The sequence below is a fragment of the Macaca mulatta genome, chromosome 14, assembly GCF_049350105.2.
Source record: "Macaca mulatta isolate MMU2019108-1 chromosome 14, T2T-MMU8v2.0, whole genome shotgun sequence".
Lineage (NCBI taxonomy): Eukaryota > Metazoa > Chordata > Mammalia > Primates > Cercopithecidae > Macaca > Macaca mulatta.
The window spans coordinates 121,809,524-121,831,878 of NC_133419.1; the positions used below are offsets into that span (position 1 = coordinate 121,809,524).

Sequence of the window (22,355 nt, forward strand, 5' to 3'; positions counted from 1 at the left end):
TTATGATCCTCATTTTATAGATGAGAAAGCTGAGGAGCAGACAGGCTAAGTAACTTCCACAGGGACACATAACTGTGAAGGAGGATTCACACCCGCCTGGCTGGCTCCAGAATCTGTGCTCTTAACCCTTGCACCCTACTAACTCCCCTACCTGTACATGCCAGTCTATGTGGGATGATGTAAGGGGTGACTCCCACCCCTCTGACCTGCTCTGAAAAACCCATCATTAGGCACCCAGACTCATAGATCCTTAGCTCTAGAAGGAATCTTGAGAATTATCGAGTGCAACTCCTCGTTTCACATGAAGATACTAAGAGGGTAAATGAAGGTCCCACAGCTAATTGTTGCAGAACTGGGATGCAATATGCATTTTATGTCACCTGAAGTCTAGTTTGGAAAACAAAAGCCAACACAGTACTGCCCAAGGAGATAATAAAATACACATCCACAAACTGGAAGGGATGTGTTTTTATTCCCATTGCCACATTGGCAGAGATTTGTTTGTTAATAGACTAGTAGGAAGTAGATAGATGAATGGACACCTAGATCATTAGAGATATCCTATGTGCCCTGGAGGAGCTGGGACACAGGAAAAGTAAGATTGGAAGAGAAAAGGAGCCAGAAAGGCGGGAAAGGAGGGGAATTGTTTTGAAAGGTACCAAAACAGAGGTGCCAGGCAGCAGGAGGGAGCCACGTATCTAAGGCGATTTTTGCTCACACTTCAGTTTAGTTTGTTATGGGCTAGCTTTGGGTCCAGAACACACATATAAACAGCGAATGGGTCTAATCAGGGGAATCCAAAAAGAAAGATATAAAGAAGCCCATGACAAATCGGTTGATATCTGTGTGGGTTCCATCAGCTTCTTGACCTCTCTCAAAAGGCTAACAATAGGGCAGACCATGTCTTTATCCCACAGCCTAGGAAATGGGGAGTCCTCTGTGTGTCCCTGGAATTGATAAGAATGATTTGATTTTTCAGTTGAATGGTCAGGAAGTGGAATTGCCTTTTTTCCATCCTTCGGGGAAGCTGGAAATTTATCGAAACAAAAACAGTACGACGGTGGAGTCCAGGGGCGTGGTGACTGTCCAGTACTCAGACGTAGGTCTGCTGTACATCCGGCTGTCCACCACATACTTCAACTGCACGGGGGGCTTGTGCGGCTTCTTCAACGCCAACGTCAGTGACGAGTTCTGTCTCCCCAATGGCAAGTGCACGGACAACCTGGCAGTGTTCCTGGAAAGCTGGACAACTTTCGAGGAGATCTGCAACGGGGAGTGTGGGGACCTGCTGAAGGCCTGCAACAATGACTCCGAGCTGCTCAAGTTCTATCGAAGCCGCTCCAGGTGCGGCATCATCAACGACCCCTCCAACAGCTCCTTCCTGGAGTGCCATGGGGTGGTGAACGTCACTGCCTACTACCGCACCTGCCTCTTCCGCCTGTGCCAGAGTGGGGGCAATGAGTCGGAGCTCTGTGACTCTGTGGCCCGGTATGCAAGCGCCTGCAAGAATGCCGATGTGGAGGTGGGGCCCTGGCGGACCTATGACTTCTGCCGTAAGTTGGGGTTGGATTCTGGGAGAGGCTTTCTAGGTGGGAAATAGATGCCATACTGGGCCTTACTCAGGACTTCCCTTCCAGGTGGGACTGAGCCCAAGGGCGATGTTAATGACTGTGTATACCTGCCCTAGTCTGATGCGTCCTCCCAAAGACTCATCACCCCAAACCAGATAGCTTCTCATCTTCACTTTTGTTCCTAACTGCACAGTACTTCTTCACTGTAGAACAATTAGCCGTCCTATTTACATGTGGTTTTATCTAGCAGAGGATAGAGGCACCATGTCAAAGGACTCTGTAGGTGCCTTCTCCCTTGGCAAAGAAGAGCCACATTCATTTTGATAGGAAGTGATCGGCTAGGGCGCCTTTAGGGCATAGAGATTAGCATGCTCCCCAGGGCAAACCTGACAATGGATATTAAGAGAGTCCTGTGTTACTGGCTTTTAATTTTGTCCCGAGTGTCTGACTCCTCTTAACAAGGCAGTGGAAAGTACTAGTAGTAATTAGAATACTTACTGGGAAGGCCTGATATATAACACCCTTGGTTATTGGGGAGGCCAGAGGGAGGAGTAACATGGCAAAAGGCAGAGCCCACTCCTGGAGCTAGAACTACCTCATCTGGCCTTCAGCACACATCCCTCTCCCACCACGAAGGTGGGCCCCGCACCAAAGCCAAAGCCACCATTAAGATTCCGTCCCTGACGGCTGTTTATCTGCCCTCCATTTTTAGTCAGCAAAAGTATTTTTTAATTTGAAATAATTTTAGACTTACAGAAAAGTTGCAGGAATAATACAAAGTCTACCATGCTCTCAGATTCCCTAATCGTTAACATTTTAACACATTTTCTTTCTAATTTTGTCTCTAAAAATATACTCACTCTTTTTCTAAACCACTTGAGAGCAAGTTGCTGTCATTATGCCTGTTTGTACCTAAATATTTCAGTGTGTTTCCTAAGAATAAGAACATTTATATGACCATAACATAATCATTAAAATCAGGATATTGCCATTGATACAATACTATTATGTAATCTGAAGACCATGTTCATATTTTGTTAGTGGTTCCAATAATGTCTTTTATAGCCAAAACAACAAACAAAAAAACCCTGGAGTCCAATCCACGTTCACATGTTGCATCTTAATATGATGTCTCTATGGGTGCCTTTAATCTAGAGTAGGTCCTCAGTCTTCGACGTTCGTTGTCTGAGTGTTTTTGAAGAGTACAGGCCAGTTATTTTGCAGACTGTTTCTCAGTTTGAGTCAGCTTATATTTCTTCCTGGTTACATTGAAATTATGCATTTTTGGCAGGAATACCACAAAAGCAATGACGTGTCTTCTCAATGTGTCATATCTGGAGGCCTCTGATGTTGGTTTGTCCCGTTACACTGAGCATGATAGATTCGATCACTTGTTTAAGGTAGTGTCTGTCAGATTTCTCCATTGAAAGTTACTGTTTTTTACCATATAATTAATACATATTTTTCAGGGAGATACTTTAAATTTAGGTAGCTATTCTATTTCCCAAGCTTTCATACGCTAGATTTAGCATCCAGTGATAATTTTTGCCTGAATCATTTATTATTGTTTGTGAAATGGCTATTTTTTTGTAATTCAATGGCTCCTGCATTTAATATGGCATTGTACTGTAAAGAGATGTCTTTTTCACCCATTTATTTATTTTTGTTTATTTAGATGAGTATGAACTCATCATGGATTCCTACTTAACCGATTGTATCTGTTATCATAATTTGTTTTTATGCTCAAATTGTTCCATATACGGCCAGTGGGAGTTCCTTCCAGCAGTGGTTTCTGTTGACATTTGCATCATCATTCGTTGCTTTCCACAAGGCACAATGTACTCCGGGCTCATCTTGCACTTTCTCTGCTCCAGCCTTGGATTAGCCATTTCTCCAAGAATCTTTGGTTCCTTCCAGCGGAGCACAGTATTGAGGAGATAGGATCTGGGTGTCAGGTGTGCCCACTTCTTCCTAGAGTGTCATTGATTCTAGCATTCCCTAGTGAAGAGAGTGAGGAAATGCATGTATTGCCTATACACACCCTCCATGCACATTTTTATGTAGCTAGGTACGTCGCTTTCTCTTTCTATCTATCTCTGTCTCTATCTCACCGTGAGTTCACACTGAACCTACAGTTTCAGCCCAATACCACAGAGTTTTCTAGTTTTCCTTTTTTTTTTTGAGACGGAGTCTCACTCTGTCACCCAGGCTGGAGTGTGGTGGCATGATCTTGGCTCACTGCAACCTCCGCCTCCCAAGTTCAAGGGATTCTCCTGCTTGAGCTTCCCGAGTAGCTGGGATCGTAGGCGCCTGCCACTGCACCTGGCTAACTTTTTTTTTTTTTTTTTTTGTATTTTTAGTAGAGATGGGGTTTCATCATCTTAGCCAGGTGATCTTGAACTCCTGACCTCGTGATCCACCCACCTTGGTCTCCCAAAGTGCTGAGATTACAGGCGTGAGCCACTGCGCCCGGCCAGTTTTCCATTTTTTAGTTTCTTTTATCTGAGAGTGAGAAACCTGGCCCACTGTATTTCCTCCTAAGTTTGTTTATTTTGTTAGCTTCTTATTTTGAAATAATTTCAAAGCTACATAAGAGAACACCTGTATACCCATTGCCCAGATTAACCTATTGATAATATTTGTTCATGTGTTTTATCATTCCCTCCCTTTCCCTGTCTCTTCCTTCCTCCCTCCCTGCCCTTCATGTGAGACTGAGTTGCAGACTTCATGCCTCGTTACCACTAAAACTTCAGTATGTATTTCCTTAGAGTACGGGCATTTATGTACATAACCACAGTACCGTTTTCAACCTTAGGAAACTTAACATTGCTACAGTAATTTAACGTCCATATTCCAATTTTGTCAGTTGACTGAGCAATGTTCTTTACAGCTCTTTTGGGGTGCCAGGGTGGGGCACTCAGTACAGACCTAGTTTAGAATCACACATTGCATTTCATTGTCATATCTCTTTAGTCTCCTTTAATCTGGAACAATGACTTAGTTTTCTTTGTCTTTTCTGATATGGGCATTTTTGAAGAACACAGCCTCCTACTTTTTGAAACAGAATGGCCCTCCATAAACAGAATGACCATCCATTGGGGTTGATGTTCCATCCTGAGGAGCTTCAGCTGTGCATCTCCACTTAGCCTCCTGGGCAGGTGCCATGTGTTTTTCTCATGGAATCACAGCACACACAGAAGCACGATCTTGTCCAGCCTCCCCCCATTGGTGATGTGCACGTTGATTCCCTGGTCAAGCTGTTGTCAAATGTCTCTGCTGTAGAGTCACTATGAGCTTTCCCTTGCAACCTGTGGGGAGATATTTTAAGACTGTGCAAATATCCTGTCAGTCTGTCTGTCTGTCTATCTCTCTATCTATCAGTCATCTTCTCAATCTGGACATGGATGCCTGTTTTTTCCAGTGGTCTGTATTTCATCTTCCATGTATTAATTATTTTCAGTGTTAAAATTGCTCTGAATTGGCCTGTAGGAGCTCCTTCAAGCTGGCTCCTGTGTCCCTTTGGCATGCCTCTGTCATTTTTTTTTTTTTTTTTTTTGAGCACTTTCTTCCTTTTGGCATAACAAGGTGCCTCACGCTCATCTTTTAATCTTCCCTGCCCCATGCTGGAATCTGCGTGACTCCAGGAAGCCCTGCTGAGTGGGGAATGTTGTTAGAAACCAAGATGTAAGGGAGGTGTCCCCGTTGCTCTTGGGGTGTCTTTGCTTTGCCTCTAGGTCCTTTCAACAGACAGAGCTGAAAACCAACACACACACCACACACTACACACACACACACACACACACACACACACATACATCTTTTTAACTCTATGATTCCTGACCTTGGGAAATCCAAGGAGCGTGTGGAGAGCTTAGTGGTTGTCATCTCAGAGAAGGGCAGTTGTATCCCTGGTGAGCCCCAGGGAGGGACCTAATAGCAGATGCCGTGAGAGCCTCCACGGTTCCTGTTGGCCACCACATCCGGTGGGGCCTTATCAGACTTTCCCAAAGCTTTTTCATCCACCTCCCTATATCCTCTTTTGTCCTATCTCCAGCTTATCCAACACGATCTCTGTTTCTGCTCCCACACTGAGCCTCCCAGTTGTGTTTCATTCATGCTATAGGATTGCCGAGTCTCCCCCATACCAAATCTGTTCTGTTGCCAGGCCATTTCGGTGCGGTCCTTTTAGACTGCTAACTCCTACCCGGCTGGGGATGTTTCTGAGTTGTTTTTGTGCTGCACGGAGCACAGTTTGGTGACGTCGTGTGTGCCAAGTTAGCAGGGTGTGATGGTGATATTCCCTGTTTCCCTGCGTGTGGCAGCTACTGAGAAGAGCTTCTCACTATCCCTCATCTGGGCCTGCAAACCTGGAGGAAGTTCTTATCATGTCTTTTTTAGGGAAGATGTGGGCGGAAGCAGTCACATGGAACATGGCTTTCTTGGGCTGAGGGCCAGGGCTCCGACTTGAGATGTCCCCCAGGATATCTCATCTACATCTTGTGTACATGGATCTGGCGAGAAGGACTGGATAGTGCCCACTTGATTCATCAGGCCTCCAAGTACTAAGGGATTAATCTGTTCGGAGTCTTGCAGAGTGGGGATCGAACTGCATGACAGCTGTGAATCAGGAACACAATCTTCTTTGAACCTAGAGACAGACAACTGCTGCCTCTGTGTTCAGATATTTTTAACTGGCCCTCCTGTTGGCAGAGCCAGGCTGCCCAATTAAATAATTTCACAGAGGCATTCCAGGGCCTACAGGAAGTTTTATTACTCGACGTCTGTATGTTCCAGACTTTCAGACAAATTCAGACAACACAATAAGTCATAAAGTGGGAGCCATTTAAATAAGTCATGTTATTTGCTATCACCATAAATCTGCAGTCAGTGTTAGAACATTCATAATTTAGAGACAAATGTGAAAATCCCTCTATACAGACATATATAATCAGTGCCGAACTAGCCTTCAACTTCGAAGCTGTATGGTATTGTAGTCAATGGGAGTGGAGATAGTCCTCTAGCCCAGAGGAAAAAATGATTGACTTCCAGCCCATAGTGCAGAACTGTTGTATCGGTACTTGTGGGCAGAGCTATTATTGCCATGCAATTTATTTTTCTGTAATGCCCTCTGTGTCCTTGGATTGTAAAACAGTATTAAGGAGTGACAGTATGTATATGAGCCAAATAAAGTTTTAAAGGTGAGATCTTATTTTCCCGGAAGATGGTGGGGACCTCCGCTGATCTTTAGGTTGCACAGGCTTATAGGAGGCTTCTCCTGTGCTCCTGAGTTTTGTCCCTGCCCCTGGTAAATTGTGACCCATTAAAGTAACAGTGAGAGATGGGAAGTACGCCTACGACACAGTGAATATCCCGTGCTGTTATCATTTTATGTGCCTTTTTTTTTTTCAGACGGAGTCTTGCTCTGTCACCCAGGCTGGAGTACAGTGGCGCAATCTCTGCTCCCTGCAACCTCCACCTCCCAGGTTCAAGCAATTCTAGTGCCTCAGCCTCCCAAGTAGCTTGGATTACAGGCATGTGCCACCACGCCTGGCTAATTTTTTTTTGTATTGTTAGTAGAGACCGGGTTTCACCATGTTGGCCAGGCTGTCTTGAACTCCTGACCTCAGGTGATCTGCCCGCCTCAGCCTCCTAAAGTGCTGGGATTACAGTTGTGTGCCGTGCTTTTTGACCAAGAGACTTACCTTTCAAGGAAGGCTTCTGGGAAGATGGGCAATTTGAAGTGAGACTTGAAGGATGGGTGGGATTTTGGCTTTGTGGGTGGGGGGCTGTCCAGGAAGGTGAAAGCGCATGAACAGAGGGGCTGCGGAGTGATGACCTCCTTTGTAGAGAATGATGAGGAGGTGGACGAGGCCAGAGGGCACCAAGAACAGAGAAATGAAAGACAAAAGGAGAGACTACAAGCCAATCTACAGAGTAAAAATACCTACATATAGCCTGTCTGTGTAACAGAAGGAGGTGCAAAGAGGAGAAAGGGCATACCATTGATGAAGACCCTCTTGATAGATTATATTATTAACCCTCAAAACAACCTTGCTAGCTAAATGTGGTTCATACTTAATGAAAGAGGAAACAGAAGCCCTGAAGACAGGAAATAACATCCCAGAGTTAAGTTAGCAGCATCCACAGGTCTCTGTGGTCCCAAAACATACAATAATCCCTCTCCAGAGTCTTTGAGTCAGTGGACCCAGATTCAATCTCACTCTGGCACTTACTAGTTAGATTAAGTTAAATCATCAAACTTCAATTTCCTCACCTGTGAGATAAGAGTAATAAGATTTCCCTTACTTTCCAGGTTGTTGAGATAAGGTACCCAAAAGTGCCTAGGACAGTGTCTGGCATGTAGCAGATGCTCAATTCTGGGTCTCAGACTCAAAATCTTTTTTTTTTTTTTTAAAGAAGGAAGAGGGGTTTTTTTTTAAATTTTAATTATTATTATTATTATTATTATTATTATACTTTAAGTTCTAGGGTACATGTGCATAACGTGCAGGTTTGTTACATATGTATACTTGTGCCATGTTGGTGTGCTACACCCATCAACTCATCAGCACCCATCAACTCGTCATTTACATCAGGTATAACTTCCAGTGCAATCCCTCCCCGCTCCCCATGATAGGCCCCAGTGTGTGATGTTCCCCTTCCCGAGTCCAAGTGATCTCATTGTTCAGTTCCCACCTATGATTGAGAACATGTGGTGTTTGGTTTTCTGTTCCTGCGATAGTTTGCTGAGAATGATGGTTTCCAGCTGCATCCATGTCCCTACAAAGGACACAAACTCATCCTTTTTTATGGCCACATAGTATTCCATGCTGTATATGTGCTACATTTTCTTAATCCAGTCTGTCACTGATGGACATTTGGGTTGATTCCAAGTCTTTGCTATTGTGAATAGTGCCGCAATAAACATACGTGTGCATGTGTCTTTATAGCAGCATGATTTATAATCCTTTGGGTATATACCCAGTAATGGGATGGCTGGGTCATATGGTACTTCTGGTTCTAGATCCTTGAGGAATCGCCATACTGTTTTCTATAATGGTTGAACTAGTTTACAATCCCACCAACAGTGTAAAAGTGTTCCTATTTCTCCACATCCTCTCCAGCACCTGTTGTTTCCTGACTTTTTAATGATTGCCATTCTAACTGGTGTGAGATGGTATCTCATTGTGGTTTTGATTTGCATTTCTCTGATGGCCAGTGATGAGCATTTTTTCATGTGTCTGTTGGCTGTATGAATGTCTTCTTTTGAGAACTGTCTGTTCATATCGTTTGCCCACTTTTTGATGGGGTTGTTTGTTTTTTTCTTGTAAATTTGTTTGAGTTCTTTATAGGTTCTGGATATTAGCCCTTTGTCAGATGAGTAGATTGCAAAAATTTTCTCCCATTCTGTAGGTTGCCTGTTCACTCTGATGGTAGTTTCTTTTGCTGTGCAGAAGCTCTTTAGTTTAATTAGATCCCATTTGTCAATTTTGGCTTTTGTTGCCGTTGCTTTTGGTGTTTTAGACATGAAGTCCTTGCCCATGCCTATGTCCTGAATGGTATTACCTAGGTTTTCTTCTAGGGTTTTTATGGTATTAGGTCTAACGTTTAAGTCTCTAATCCATCTTGAATTAATTTTCGTATAAGGAGTAAGGAAAGGATCTAGTTTCAGCTTTCTACTTATGGCTAGCCAATTTTCCCAACACCATTTATTAAATAGGGAATCCTTTCCCCATTTCTTGTTTTTCTCAGGTTTGTCAAAGATCAGATGGCTGTAGATGTGTGGTATTATTTCTGAGGACTCTGTTCTGTTCCATTGGTCTATATCTCTGTTTTGGTACCAGTACCATGCTGTTTCGGTTACTGTAGCCTTGTAGTATAGTTTGAAGTCAGGTAGCGTGATGCCTCCAGCTTTGTTCTTTTGACTTAGGATTGTCTTGGCAATGCAGGCTCTTTTTTGGTTCCATATGAACTTTAAAGCAGTTTTTTCCAATTCTGTGAAGAAACTCATTGGTAGCTTGATGGGGATGGCATTGAATCTATAAATTACCTTGGGCAGTATGGCCATTTTCACGATATTGATTCTTCCTATCCATGAGCATGGTATGTTCTTCCATTTGTTTGTGTCCTCTTTTATTTCACTGAGCAGTGGTTTGTAGTTCTCCTTGAAGAGGTCCTTTACATCCCTTGTAAGTTGGATTCCTAGGTATTTTATTCTCTTTGAAGCAATTGTGAATGGAAGTTCATTCATGATTTGGCTCTCTGTTTGTCTGTTACTGGTATATAAGAATGCTTGTGATTTTTGCACATTGATTTTGTATCCTGAAACTTTGCTGAAGTTGCTTATCAGCTTAAGGAGATTTGGGCTGAGACAATGGGGTTTTCTAAGTATACAATCATGTCATCTGCAAACAGGGACAATTTGACTTCTTCTTTTCCTAACTGAATACCCTTGATTTCTTTCTCTTGCCTGATTGCCCTAGCCAGAACTTCCAACACTATGTTGAATAGGAGTGGTGAGAGACGGCATTCCTGTCTTGTGCCAGTTTTCAAAGGGAATTTTTCCCGTTTTTGCCCATTCAGTATGATATTGGCTGTGGGTTTGTCATAAATAGCTCTTATTATTTTGAGGTACGTTCCATCAATACCGAATTTATTGAGCGTTTTTAGCATGAAGGGCTGTTGAATTTTGTCAAAGGCCTTTTCTGCATCTATTGAGATAATCATGTGGTTTTTGTCTTTGGTTCTGTTTATATGCTGGATTACGTTTATTGATTTGCGTATGTTGAACCAGCCTTGCATCCCAGGGATGAAGCCCACTTGATCATGGTAGATAAGCTTTTTTATATGCTGCTGGATCTGGTTTGCCAGTATTTTATTGAGGATTTTTGCATTGATGTTCATCAGGGATATTGGTCTAAAATTCTCTTTTTTTGTTGTGTCTCTGCCAGGCTTTGGTATCAGGATGATGTTGGCCTCATAAAATGAGTTAGGGAGGATTCCCTCTTTTTCTATTGATTGGAATAGTTTCAGAAGGAATGGTACCAGCTCCTCCTTGTACCTCTGCTAGAATTCAGCTGTGAATCCATCTGGTCCTGGACTTTTTTTGGTTGGTAGGCTATTAATTATTGCCTCAATTTCAGAGCCTGCTATTGGTCTATTCAGGGATTCAGCTTCTTCCTGGTTTAGTCTTGGGAGAGTGTAAGTGTCCAGGAAATTATCCATTTCTTCTAGATTTTTCTAGTTTATTTGTGTAGAGGTGTTTATAGTATTCTCTGATGGTAGTTTGTATTTCTGTGGGGTCGGTGGTGATATCCCCTTTATCATTTTTTATTGCATCTATTTGATTCTTCTCTCTTTTCTTCTTTATTAGTCTTGCTAGCGGTCTATCAATTTTGTTGATCTTTTCAAAAAACCAACTCCTGGATTCATTGATTTTTTGGAGGGTTTTTTGTGTCTCTATCTCCTTTAGTTCTGCTCTGATCTTAGTTATTTCTTGCCTTCTGCTAGCTTTTGAATGTGTTTGTTCTTGCTTCTCTAGTTCTTTTAATTGTGATGTTAGAGTGTCAATTTTAGATCTTTCCAGCTTTCTCTTGTGGGCATTTAGTGCTATAAATTTCCCTCTACACACTGCTTTAAATGTATCCCAGAGATTCTGGTATGTTGTATCTTTGTTCTCATTGGTTTCAAAGAACATCTTTATTTCTGCCTTCATTTCGTTATGTACCCAGTAGTCATTCAGGAGCAGGTTATTCAGTTTCCATATAGTTGAGCGGTTTTGATTGAGTTTCTTAGTCCTGAGTTCTAGTTTGATTGCACTGTGGTCTGAGAGACAGTTTGTTATAATTTCTGTTCTTGTACATTTGCTGAGGAGTGCTTTACTTCCAATTATGTGGTCAATTTTGGAGTAAGTGTGATGTGGTGCTGAGAAGAATGTATATTCTGTTGATTTGGGGTGGAGAGTTCTGTAGATGTCTATTAGGTCTGCTTGCTGCAGAGATGAGTTCAATTCCTGGATATCCTTGTTAACTTTCTGTCTCGTTGATCTGTCTAATGTTGACAGTGGGGTGTTGAAGTCTCCCAATATTATTGTATAGGAGTCTAAGTCTCTTTGTAAGTCTCTAAGGACTTGCTTTATGAATCTGGGTGCTCCTGTATTGGGTGCATATATATTTAGGATAGTTAGCTCTTCCTGTTGAATTGATCCCTTTACCATTATGTAATGGCCTTCTTTGTCTCTTTTGATCTTTGATGGTTTAAAGTCTGTTTTATCAGAGACTAGTATTGCAACCCCTGCTTTTTTTTGTTCTCCATTTGCTTGGTAGATCTTCCTCTATCCCTTTATTTTGAGCCTATGTATGTCTCTGCATGTGAGATGGGTCTCCTGAATACAGCAAACTGATGGGTCTTGACTCTTTATCCAGTTTGCTGGTCTGTGTCTTTTAATTGGAGCATTTAGTCCATTTACATTTAAGGTTAATATTGTTATGTGTAAACTTGATCCTGCCATTATGATATTAACTGGTTATTTTGCTCGTTAGTTGATGCAGTTTCTTCCTAGCCTCGATGGTCTTTACATTTTGGCATGTTTTTGCAATGGCTGGTACCGGTTGTTCCTTTCCATGTTTAGTGCTTCCTTCAGGGTCTCTTGTAAGGCAGGCCTGGTGGTGACAAAATCTCTAAGCATTTGCTTATCTGTAAAGGATTTTATTTCTCCTTCACTTATGAAACTTAGTTTGGCTGGATATGAAATTCTGGGTTTAAAATTCTTTTCTTTAAGAATGTTGAATATTGGCCCCCACTCTCTTCTGGCTTGTAGAGTTTCTGCCGAGAGATCTGCTGTTAGTCTGATGGGCTTCCCTTTGTGGGTAACCCGACCTTTCTCTCTGGCTGCCCTTAAGATTTTTTCCTTCATTTCAACTTTGGTGAATCTGGCAATTATGTGTCTTGGAGTTGCTCTTCTTGAGGAGTATCTTTGTGGCATTCTCTGTATTTCCTGAATTTGAATGTTGGCCTGCCCTACTAGGTTGGGGAAGTTCTCCTGGATGATATCCTGAAGAGTGTTTTCCAACTTGGTTCCATTTTCTCCCTCACTTTCAGGCACCCCAATCAGACGTAGATTTGGTCGTTTTACATAATCCCATACTTCTTGCAGGCTTTGTTCATTTCTTTTTCTTCTTTTTTCTTTAGGTTTCTCTTCTCGCTTCATTTCATTCATTTGATCCTCAATCGCTGATACTCTTTCTTCCAGTTGATCGAGTCCATTACTGAAGCTTGTGCATTTGTCACGTATTTCTTGTGTCATGGTTTTCATCTCTGTCAGTTCGTTTATGGCCTTCTCTGCATTAATTATTCTAGTTATCAATTCTTCCACTCTTTTTTCAAGATTTTTAGTTTCTTTGCGCTGGGTACGTAATTCCTCCTTTAGCTCTGAGAAGTTTAATGGACTGAAGCCTTCTTCTCTCATCTCGTCAAAGTCATTCTCCATCCAGCTTTGATCCGTTGCTGGCGATGAGCTGCGTTCCTTTGCAGGGGGAGATGCACGCTTATTTTTTGAATTTCCAGCTTTTCTGCCCTGCTTTTTCCCCATCTTTGTGGTTTTATCTGCCTCTGGTCTTTGATGATGGTGACGTACTGATGGGGTTTTGGTGTGGGTATCCTTCCTGTTTGTTAGTTTTCCTTCTAACAGTCAGGACCCTCAGCTGTAGGTCTGTTGGAGATTGCTTGAGGTCCACTCCAGACCCTGTTTGCCTGGGTATCAGCAGCAGAGGCTGCAGAAGATAGAATATTTCTGAACAGCGAGTGTACCTGTCTGATTCTTGCTTTGCAAGCTTCCTCTCAGGGATGTACTCCACTGTGTAAGGTGTGGGGTGTTGGTCTGCCCCTAGTGGGGGATGTCTCCCAGTTAGGCTACTCAGGGGTCAGGGACCCACTTGAGCAGGCAGTCTGTCCGTTCTCAGATCTCAACCTCCGTGTCGGGAGATCCACTGCTCTCTTCAAAGCTGTCAGACAGAGTCGTTTGCGTCTGCAGAGGCTTCTGCTGCTTTTTGTTGTTGTTGTTGTTGTTGTTGTTGTTTAGCTGTGCCCTGTCCCCAGAGGTGGAGTCTACAGAGACAGGCAGGCCTCCTTGAGCTGCTGTGAGCTCCACCCAGTTGGAGCTTCCCAGCGGCTTTGTTTACCTATTTAAGCCTCAGCAATGGCAGGCGCCCCTCCCCCAGCCTCACTGCTGCCTTGCTGTTGGATCGCAGACTGCTGTGCTAGCAATGTGGGAGGCTCCATGGGCGTGGGACCCTCCTGGCCAGGTGTGGGATATAATCTCCTGGTGTGCCCATTTGCTAAGACTCTTGGTAAAGCGCAGTATTGGGGTGGGAGTTACCCGATTTTCCAGGTGTTGTATGTCTCAGTCCCCTGGCTAGGAAAAGGGATTCCCTTCCCCCTTGCACTTCCCAGGTGAGGCGATGCCTTGCCCTGCTTCAGCTCTCGCTGGTCGGGCTGCAGCAGCTGACCAGCACCGATTGTCCAGCACTCCCTAGTGAGATGAACCCAGTACCTCAGTTGAAAATGTAGAAATCACCTGTCTTCTGTGTCGCTCGCGCTGGGAGCTGGAGGCTGGATCTGTTCCTATTCGGCCATGTTGCCGGAAATGTAGACTCAAAATCTTCTACATGGAAAGCTAGGTGCCCTAGCAGAGTATGTGAATGAAGGGGTGCCACTGGAACTTGGATCTCCCAAATGAGGATGAGTACAACTTACTGTATTGTGCGCATAAGACCACACACACAGATACAGAGGCACACACATGCAGTTACACACATGCATACTCACATGCATACACATGTGCACATGCACGCTCACATGCATGCACAGATATGTGCACACACGCATGCACTCTCACACATACATGCACACACAATGCACTCATGCACACACGTGCAATCACATGTGCATGCACTCACACACATGCAAATGCACACTAACACACATGCATGCACAAACGCATGCATGCACACACACATGCACTCACACACATGCATGCACACACACACATGCACTCACACACACATGCATGCACACACACTTCTGTCTCTGACTTTTGTCCTTTTCTCAAACCCGTCTTCTCCTTGACCACCTGCAGCACTGGAGTGCCCAGAGAACAGCCACTTTGAGGAGTGTATAATATGTACAGAGACCTGTGAGACCCTTGCCCTGGGCCCCATCTGCGTGGATAGCTGCTCTGAGGGATGTCAGTGTGATGAGGGCTACGCTCTACTGGGCAGCCAGTGTGTCACGCGGAGTGAGTGTGGCTGCAACTTTGAGGGGCACCAACTTGTCACCAATGAGACCTTCTGGGTGGACCTGGACTGCCAGATCTTCTGCTATTGCAATGGCACAGACAACAGTGTCCACTGTGAGACCGTGCCCTGCAAGGATGATGAGTACTGCATGGAGGAGGGCGGCCTGTACTACTGCCAAGCCCGCACCGACGCCTCCTGCATCGTCTCAGGCTATGGCCACTACCTTACCTTTGATGGCTTCTCCTTTGACTTCCAGACCAGCTGCCCGCTCATCCTGTGCACCACAGGAAGCAGGCCGAGCTCAGACTCTTTCCCCAAGTTTGTTGTCACAGCCAAGAATGAGGACCGGGACCCGTCACTGGCCTTGTGGGTTAAGCAGGTGGACGTGACCGTGTTTGGCTACAGCATCGTGATCCACCGAGCCTACAAGCACACTGTGCTGGTGAGTAGTCACGGGGCTCCCTCAAGAGGGGAGTCGTAGAGACGTAAGGATGGGGTCAGCAAGCCAGGCTGCAGTTGAATCAGGCAGGTCTGGAATCCAAAGAAAATCATAGTATATTAAAGCAGAGAGAGGCCCTAGAGATTTTTGGTCACTTCATCTTACAGAGAAGGAAACAGAGGCTCAGAGAAAAAAATGATTTGCCCAAGTCACATACACCAAGTTAGGAGGCAGAGCCAGCTCTGGAAGTGGGCCTTTCATGTGGCAGCGGAGTATGTTGGAGAGAGCACAGACCGGGGTTAGCATCCCTGCTTGGTGGCTGCTGTGTGACTTCAGGCAGTCACTTAACCTCCTAGCTTGGTCACTCCACCTGTAAAAGAAATGCCTACCTTGTACAGACTAGGCCTCCCTAACTGATGCTATTGTCCTCATCCACCCACTTCCCTTTTTTGAGATCAGGGTGATATTCACCTGTTCTGGCCTCCCTCCATCTCTCCTGGTCTCCCTTTTGGCACCCACAGGATTTGTAAGTTCACACATTTGGAGGACTCGTGGCTCTCCTACAATCCCTTTACTCACTTAGGCTTCAACTCACTCTTTCTAAGCTTCCCACCCTTTTCACCCAAAGAGCACTTCCTTGACCACGAAGACAGGGGCAGTGGGGCTGAGGAGCTCTGTGCACTCCTCGTCTGGCCTGCAGACATCAGCCCCAGCCACAGGCCCAGCCATTCTTTCTCCAGGGTCCTGCTCTGCACATGACTTGAAATGCTAAGAAGCAAGCCAATGGCCTCTGCTTTAGCATTTCAGAGAGCTGATTTAGGGTGTTTGCCTTCTTGACATTATCATCACAGGTCTGTGTCATAATTTTTCTATCTCTAAAGGGACTCTTTTTCATCTTGTATACATTGTGTTAGAAATTCTGAGCTATACTGAACTAAACTATCTAAACCTAACTAAAGAGCTCCCTGGGCAACTATACCGACTTCTTTTTCTGCCTCGGGATTTCTTCAACTTCCTTCTCTGACAAAGAGAGGTTCCCAAGCCTTTCAAGTTTATTGAAAATCTTCCTTTTTAGCATCTAAGGGAGCAATTTCACTGTGTCGTCCTCTTCCCTTGCTTGCACCCCACAAACCTAAATTCCAGTTGTTTTCCTTTCTGCTCATCCTAATGGTTTATTCCAGTAGCCATTATTGCATTCATCAGGCTGTATTTTTCGTGATCTTCATGTCTAAAGCTCTCTCACTTCTAATCATGGGCTTCATAAGGGCAGGAACCATACCTAATTTATCTTTATGTTGAATGAATGGGCAACCCCCTGCACCTAGTGACACTCGAAACACTGGTCAAATGAATGAATGAGGCTGGGCATGGCGGCTCATGTCTGTAATCCCAGCACTTTGGGAAGCCAAGACAGGTGGATCAGAAGGTCAAGGGTTCAAGACCAGCCTGCCCAAGATGGTGAAAGCCCGTCTCTATTAAAAATACAAAAATTAGCCAGGCATAGTGGTGGGCACCTGTAATCCCAGCTACTCGGGAGGCTGAGGCAGAGAAATGCTTGAACCCGGGAGGCGGAGATTGCAGTGAGGTGAAATTATGCTATTGCACTCCAGCCTGGGTGACAGAGTGAGACTCTGTTCCCCCGACCCCCCAAAAAAAGAATGAATGAAACGACACAATAACCCCTTTCTTCCAGGGTTCCCGTGATTTTGTCACAGTGCTAGTTACTGTTTCAACAATCTGAGAGGTTACATTGCCACTGAGGCAAGTTAGGACTGTGTCAGAGTCTTGGCTTTCAGCCACATAAGAGTTCTAGATGTTTGGATAGTCAAAGCTACCCATTATGACAACTTCCCTCTATCCATTTTCATCTTACGTTAAAACAAATGTATCGGTCGTTTTGCCCACATTGCTTGCGTTGTATTTGTCCTTTACTCTTTGTTTCCTTTTGTGATGTCTTTCCACCCTTAGATTTAGGTGTTTTCATGCAGTTACTTATCTCTTTGATACTCGCTGCTCTTCTGCCTTTCTGCCTTTCAGGTTTTTCTTTTCTTTTAAAATGTAATCTGTTCATGGGTCCTGTCTCATCTAGTTTAAGATGAATTGTGTTTTATGCCTCGTGTTACACACTGTCTGCATTTAGGTACCTCAACACCTGAGGCTACGCATGTTGGCTTCAGACATCCTCCCAGTTCTTTTCAGGTATAGACTGTGGGGTCCTCGTGAGCACCTACTCTTCTTTCATGCTACCCTTCCCTCTCCTTCACAATAAACGACTTCCCACTGTCTCTAGGCATTTCCTTCCCTTTCCCTCTACTTTAGGGTTAAGCCCCCAGTGGGTTAGCTCTCCTTCCAGGCATGTGCTCTGCCCCAGTCTCACAAGATGCACTTATTGCTAAAGTCCCAAGACCACACAGCAGACTTCTTCCTCACAGAGAGATGGAGAGGGGGGTGTGAATTAGTTTATTAAGGTCTGCCATTATGAAATACCACAGACTGGGCGGCCTAAAACAACAGCAACTCATTCTTTCCCAGTTCTGGAGGCTGTAAGTCCAAAGTCAAGGTGGTGGCAGGTTCAGACTCCCCAGGAGGTCCTGGGGAAGCACCACCCCCTACCTCTCTCATAGCTTCTGGTGGCTGTGGGCAATCCTCAATGTTCCTTACCTTGTGGCAGCATAAACTCCAGTCTCTGCCTCCATCTTTACATGGCCTCCTTCCCTCTGTGTCTCCTGTTTTCTCTGTGTCCAAATCCCCTTCTCCTTTTAAGAACACCATTCACTGGAGTTAACCCCACCTAATCCAGGGTGACCTCATCTTAACTTGATCACATCGACAAAGCCCCTATTTCCAATCAGTCCATTCACAGGTCCTGGGGGTTAAGGTCTCAACATTTGTTTTGGGGGGACACAGTGTAACCCACAACAGGGGATCAAGGAGAAATGGATTAAAGAGGTGGGGGGAGTTCTTGCTAGGGTACTTCTTTCTAAGTCACTGAGATGTCCTAAGTGCTCAAGTTGGAAACAGAGTATACAGCTTTCAAATCCTTGACAAGAAGAACAAGTTCAGGGGGCATCGAGGGTTCTTTTCTTTCGAGGCATAGGGGATAGATTTAACAGTTACTTCAGATTATTAAAATGCATTGCAGAATCTGCTTATTCAATGATTTGCATTTGTTTTCCCATGATGTTTTTATTAGTCACCATCTCTCCCTGAGCCTGAAGAATAATGGCCGTTAGGATGACAGTGTGAAATGAAGTGCTGGGTAAAACACAGCCTAGAGTGCAGGTCACTGCTGGGGCCCTCAGAAATGGAGGGTGATAAGAAAGTGCTTCCTTGGGACACAGGGTTCTTCTATGACTCTGACCTTTCCCTGCATTCAGCAGCACCACAGGACATGGGAAAATCCACTAAGCCAAGAGAAGCTAGAAATAAATGTGCTATCTACAGACCAGACAGGGTAGGGGGGTGAGCTGCAGAAGGTGAGCCACTCCTGGGGGCACCGCCATAACCCATCTCAGCCATCCACAGCCAGAGCTCATCAGAGACTGCCTCACTCCTGCCCCTACCCCCAGGCTTCATCACAGCCAAGTCTGACATGATTCAGGCCAACGGGGAGGTTTTCAGGGTCCTCGTAGCCTGTGTCTTTATCATTTATTGCCAGAAGAGTGGGGTTTTGAGCATCACTCTGGCTTGGTTTAGTGTCTTGAGCTTCTATTGATGCTTATTCTCTACCAAGTCCTGGGGGTAGAAAAATGAATCAAATATGGCCTCTGTCCTAAAAGAGTCTAGTGCTAGAGACAGACATGTTGGCAATTAATGTCTGTGTAACGTGAAGAGCTACAAAAATGTTGCTCATGGAGGGTGTGAGAGCACAGAGGAGGGGTTGCCTAAATCAGCTGTGAGGACCTCAGGGAGGGCTTCCTGGAAGAGAAGACCCAGAGTTGATCACTGGAGGATTACACTTGCCAGGCCAAGAAGGAGGTGAAGGTGTCCACGAAAAGGAAATATTGGTGAAGACTCGGGGTGGGTAGCAAAGTGAGGGATGCAGGGAGACTTTGCTGCAGAAGATCTTGTTGGAGAACTAGGTCAAGGTCTGTTGTTTAAAGGAAAACTGTCTCCAAAAACTCTAATATGTGGTCTTATTTCCAATACTTAAATATTTGAAATACACTTCCCCCGACTCCTGCCACACCTTCTCATCATCCTCTGCAACTTCCTCCTCCATCCATCAAGCCTGTTGCCATTCTAGCCTCTCCCTTTTCCTCTGACCTCCTGCCTCTGAGCTCCTGCCTCTGAGCTCCCTCTTTTCCTCCATTTCTCACTCACAGAGAGGCAGGGCAGTGGTGCCAGGGTGGAGGCGGCATGCGTGGAGTTTCTGAGACAGAGAAGCCGAGCCTGTCTGAGTCGAGGGTGTTCCTTTCTCAAAGCTCTCCTTGGCAATGGCAGAATTTGCAAGCCTTTAGCTTCATCCAATTATATTGCCTCCCCAAGGCATTGCCTCCTGCGTGACATCAGGTAGCCAGAAATATAGAATGCAAGGTAACTTAGGAAGAAAAGCCAGCTGGCACCAATTGGCCTCTGAGTGCAAGGCTTTTACTTTATTCGCTGTGAACTTTCAGGATAGATCAGAGTCTCCATGGCCTGATCTCGCTCCTCCTCTCACCCTCCATGCACCTTGTCCCTTAAATGACTATCACTGTATCCTCTCCACCTCCTCCCTTCCAAGTGCCGAGAATGAGGCATCTCTTCTCCTCCCATGGCTGCTTCCCCGCTCTGCCATCTCTTTGTTGCCTTCCCTGGGATCTTGGCCCTCTGTTGTCTCCTCTCCCTTCTGTGTCTTTCTACAGCATCCTTCTCTTCAACCCATAGACATGTTCATTCTCAAACAAGCCTTGCCCCCAGTTGCCCACTAGCTTCAATCCAATCTCTCTCCTTCCATTTCTGGTCAGACTCTTAAGAGCATCATCTCTGCTTCTGAATCTCCTGTTTGTTACTTTATTTGCTATTTGTTTCTGCAATCCAAATTCTGGCCTCATCTTCCTACTTAAATTCTCTTATTAAGATTGTGATGCTTTTGTTTTACAAAACAAATGGGTGTTTTGCAGGCTTTATCTCATAGGCCGCTTTGCCATGTGTGTACTGGATACAAGGCCCTTCATGATCCAGGCCCTCACCACCTGTCCATTTTCATCTCCCACCACTCCCAAGGCCACACGCTATGCCCCAGCAGCACTAAATTGCTGTAATTATTCATATTTATCAGGATATTTTTCCCTTACCTACCTGGGCCTTTGCTGGGACTGAGTGAGCCCTTTACTTCGAATTCCCTTGTCTTCACTCCCACCCCTCCTTGATGGGCCAACTCCTCCTCCTCCTTTGAGACCGGGTGCGGCCATTGTCTTCTGCAGGCAGCCCTGATTTTGTGCCCAGGCTAAGGCTGGTGCCTGTGCATCTGTTTACCTCTATCATTGCTTTTATCACATGGTATTGTTATCTGTCTGTGTACTTCCCTCTGCCACATGCCTATGAGCTCCTAGGAAAAGGCCATATGTTTTGTATCCCAGCCTTTAGCACAGTGCCTGGCACTCAGTGGTGTCAAATCAATGTCTACTGAATGAATGAATGAATTCTGCCTCAGCGAATACTCACAGAAGGAGATAGTTGAGTTTTGAAGGGTGAGCATTGCCCCAGGAAAAAGGTGGGGTCAAGGGCATCCCTGTTGTCTTAGGTCAGGTTCCCGAGAAGCAAAGTCTGAGGTGGGAAATCTTGGGAAAGTGAGGATAGCACCAGGTCAAGAGAGCTCAGCAGGGCTGTGGTCCAAGCTGCAGAACAGCTTTAGCCTGGGCTAGTGGGAGCCCTGGCACTCGACTCACAGTGTCAGCCAGTCATTGGCCAAGGGCTACCCTTGGATTAGGGGGTCAGAATCTTCTGGGAAACGTGGTTCCCATGGGGCCAAGGCCGGCTGTGAATTATCATTAGCCCATAGTCGCAGGGCCTGGGACTGGGGGCCCTGGGTGGAGCACGGAAAGCATCCATCACACTCACAGCACAGGAAATGCAGGGTGGAATGGCACAGCTTGGTTCATTTAGGGAACTGCAAACTGTTGGGTGTTGCTGGTGTGCAGGAAGCCAATGGGGTGGATCTGAGAGGCAGGGCCAGTTCCTGGAGAGCTCAGGGTGAAGTGCTAAGAATATCAGACACTTTACTCAAGCCCTGGAGAGGGCTTTCAGGATTGGATTAACTGCTTTCAATTGCATTAAGATTATTGGCGTGGCGGTAGTGACTGAATGGAGGGGCAATCCTGGGGCCAGTGAGACAAGTTAGGAGAGTACGCTACAGTCAAGGTGAAAGGTGATGAGAGTCTGAACCAAGGCAGGAGAAGGCGTGGAAAGTGGTGTCAGCCAAGAGAGAGAGGAAGGAGGTTGGGGGAAGGGATTTCTGGTCAGAGCAATCTTAAAACAGCTGCTTCTCCCACAAGGCATGCCACCTCCCCCATGAGCCCTTGCTGCAGTGAGCAAGCTGCCTGTCCATCTTCCATCATGCACTAACCTGGCCACAGGCTGTAGGATTTGGCTCCTCTGAATCAAAATAGTTCAAGGGCAGTGCAGTCCTGGAGTTTACTGTTAAGGGATTTCCCTCTTGTCTGAATTTAAAAATACGTGGGAGGAAACCTATGTCAAGTGCCCCCTCCGTGGGAGACATTGTGCTGGGTGCCTGGGGGGTAATGAGGGGAAGGTGGGCATAAAGATCAGTAAAATGTGGTTCCTGCCCTCAAGTTGCCCATAATCTTGTAGGTGAGATGGAAGAGCGTACACCAGTCATAACATAAGGCAGATTGTGATGTGTGCTGCAATACAGTGTCTGCAGGCGTGATCCTGGCCAGCGGTAGAGAGGAATACAAGAGAAGTATAAATAACCTGCCCTGGTTTCCCAGACAAGGGAGTGATTAATTCTGACCACGGGCTCAGAAAATCTTGCCTTACAGAAGAGGCAACATTAGAGCAGGGTCTGGAGGATGAGAGGGATGTTGATGGGCGGAGAGTGGCATTTCA

At 45.3% G+C, this 22,355-nt stretch overlaps 1 protein-coding gene across 6 annotated transcripts in view; it reads left to right on the plus strand.

Annotated features, from left to right (window-relative positions):
- TECTA (tectorin alpha) overlaps positions 1–22,355 on the plus strand; it is a 102,251-nt gene that overhangs the window by 33,460 nt on the left and 46,436 nt on the right. For all 6 annotated transcript variants that reach the window (XR_013404347.1, XR_013404348.1, XM_028834086.2 and 3 more), the window contains 2 exons: positions 980–1,553; positions 14,707–15,308. Coding sequence is in view for 4 of the 6 variants with exons in the window: in XM_028834086.2 (XP_028689919.2) it covers positions 980–1,553; positions 14,707–15,308 (1,176 nt within the window). In the remaining 2 variants the exon portion in view is untranslated. The remainder of the gene's footprint in view (positions 1–979; positions 1,554–14,706; positions 15,309–22,355) is intronic.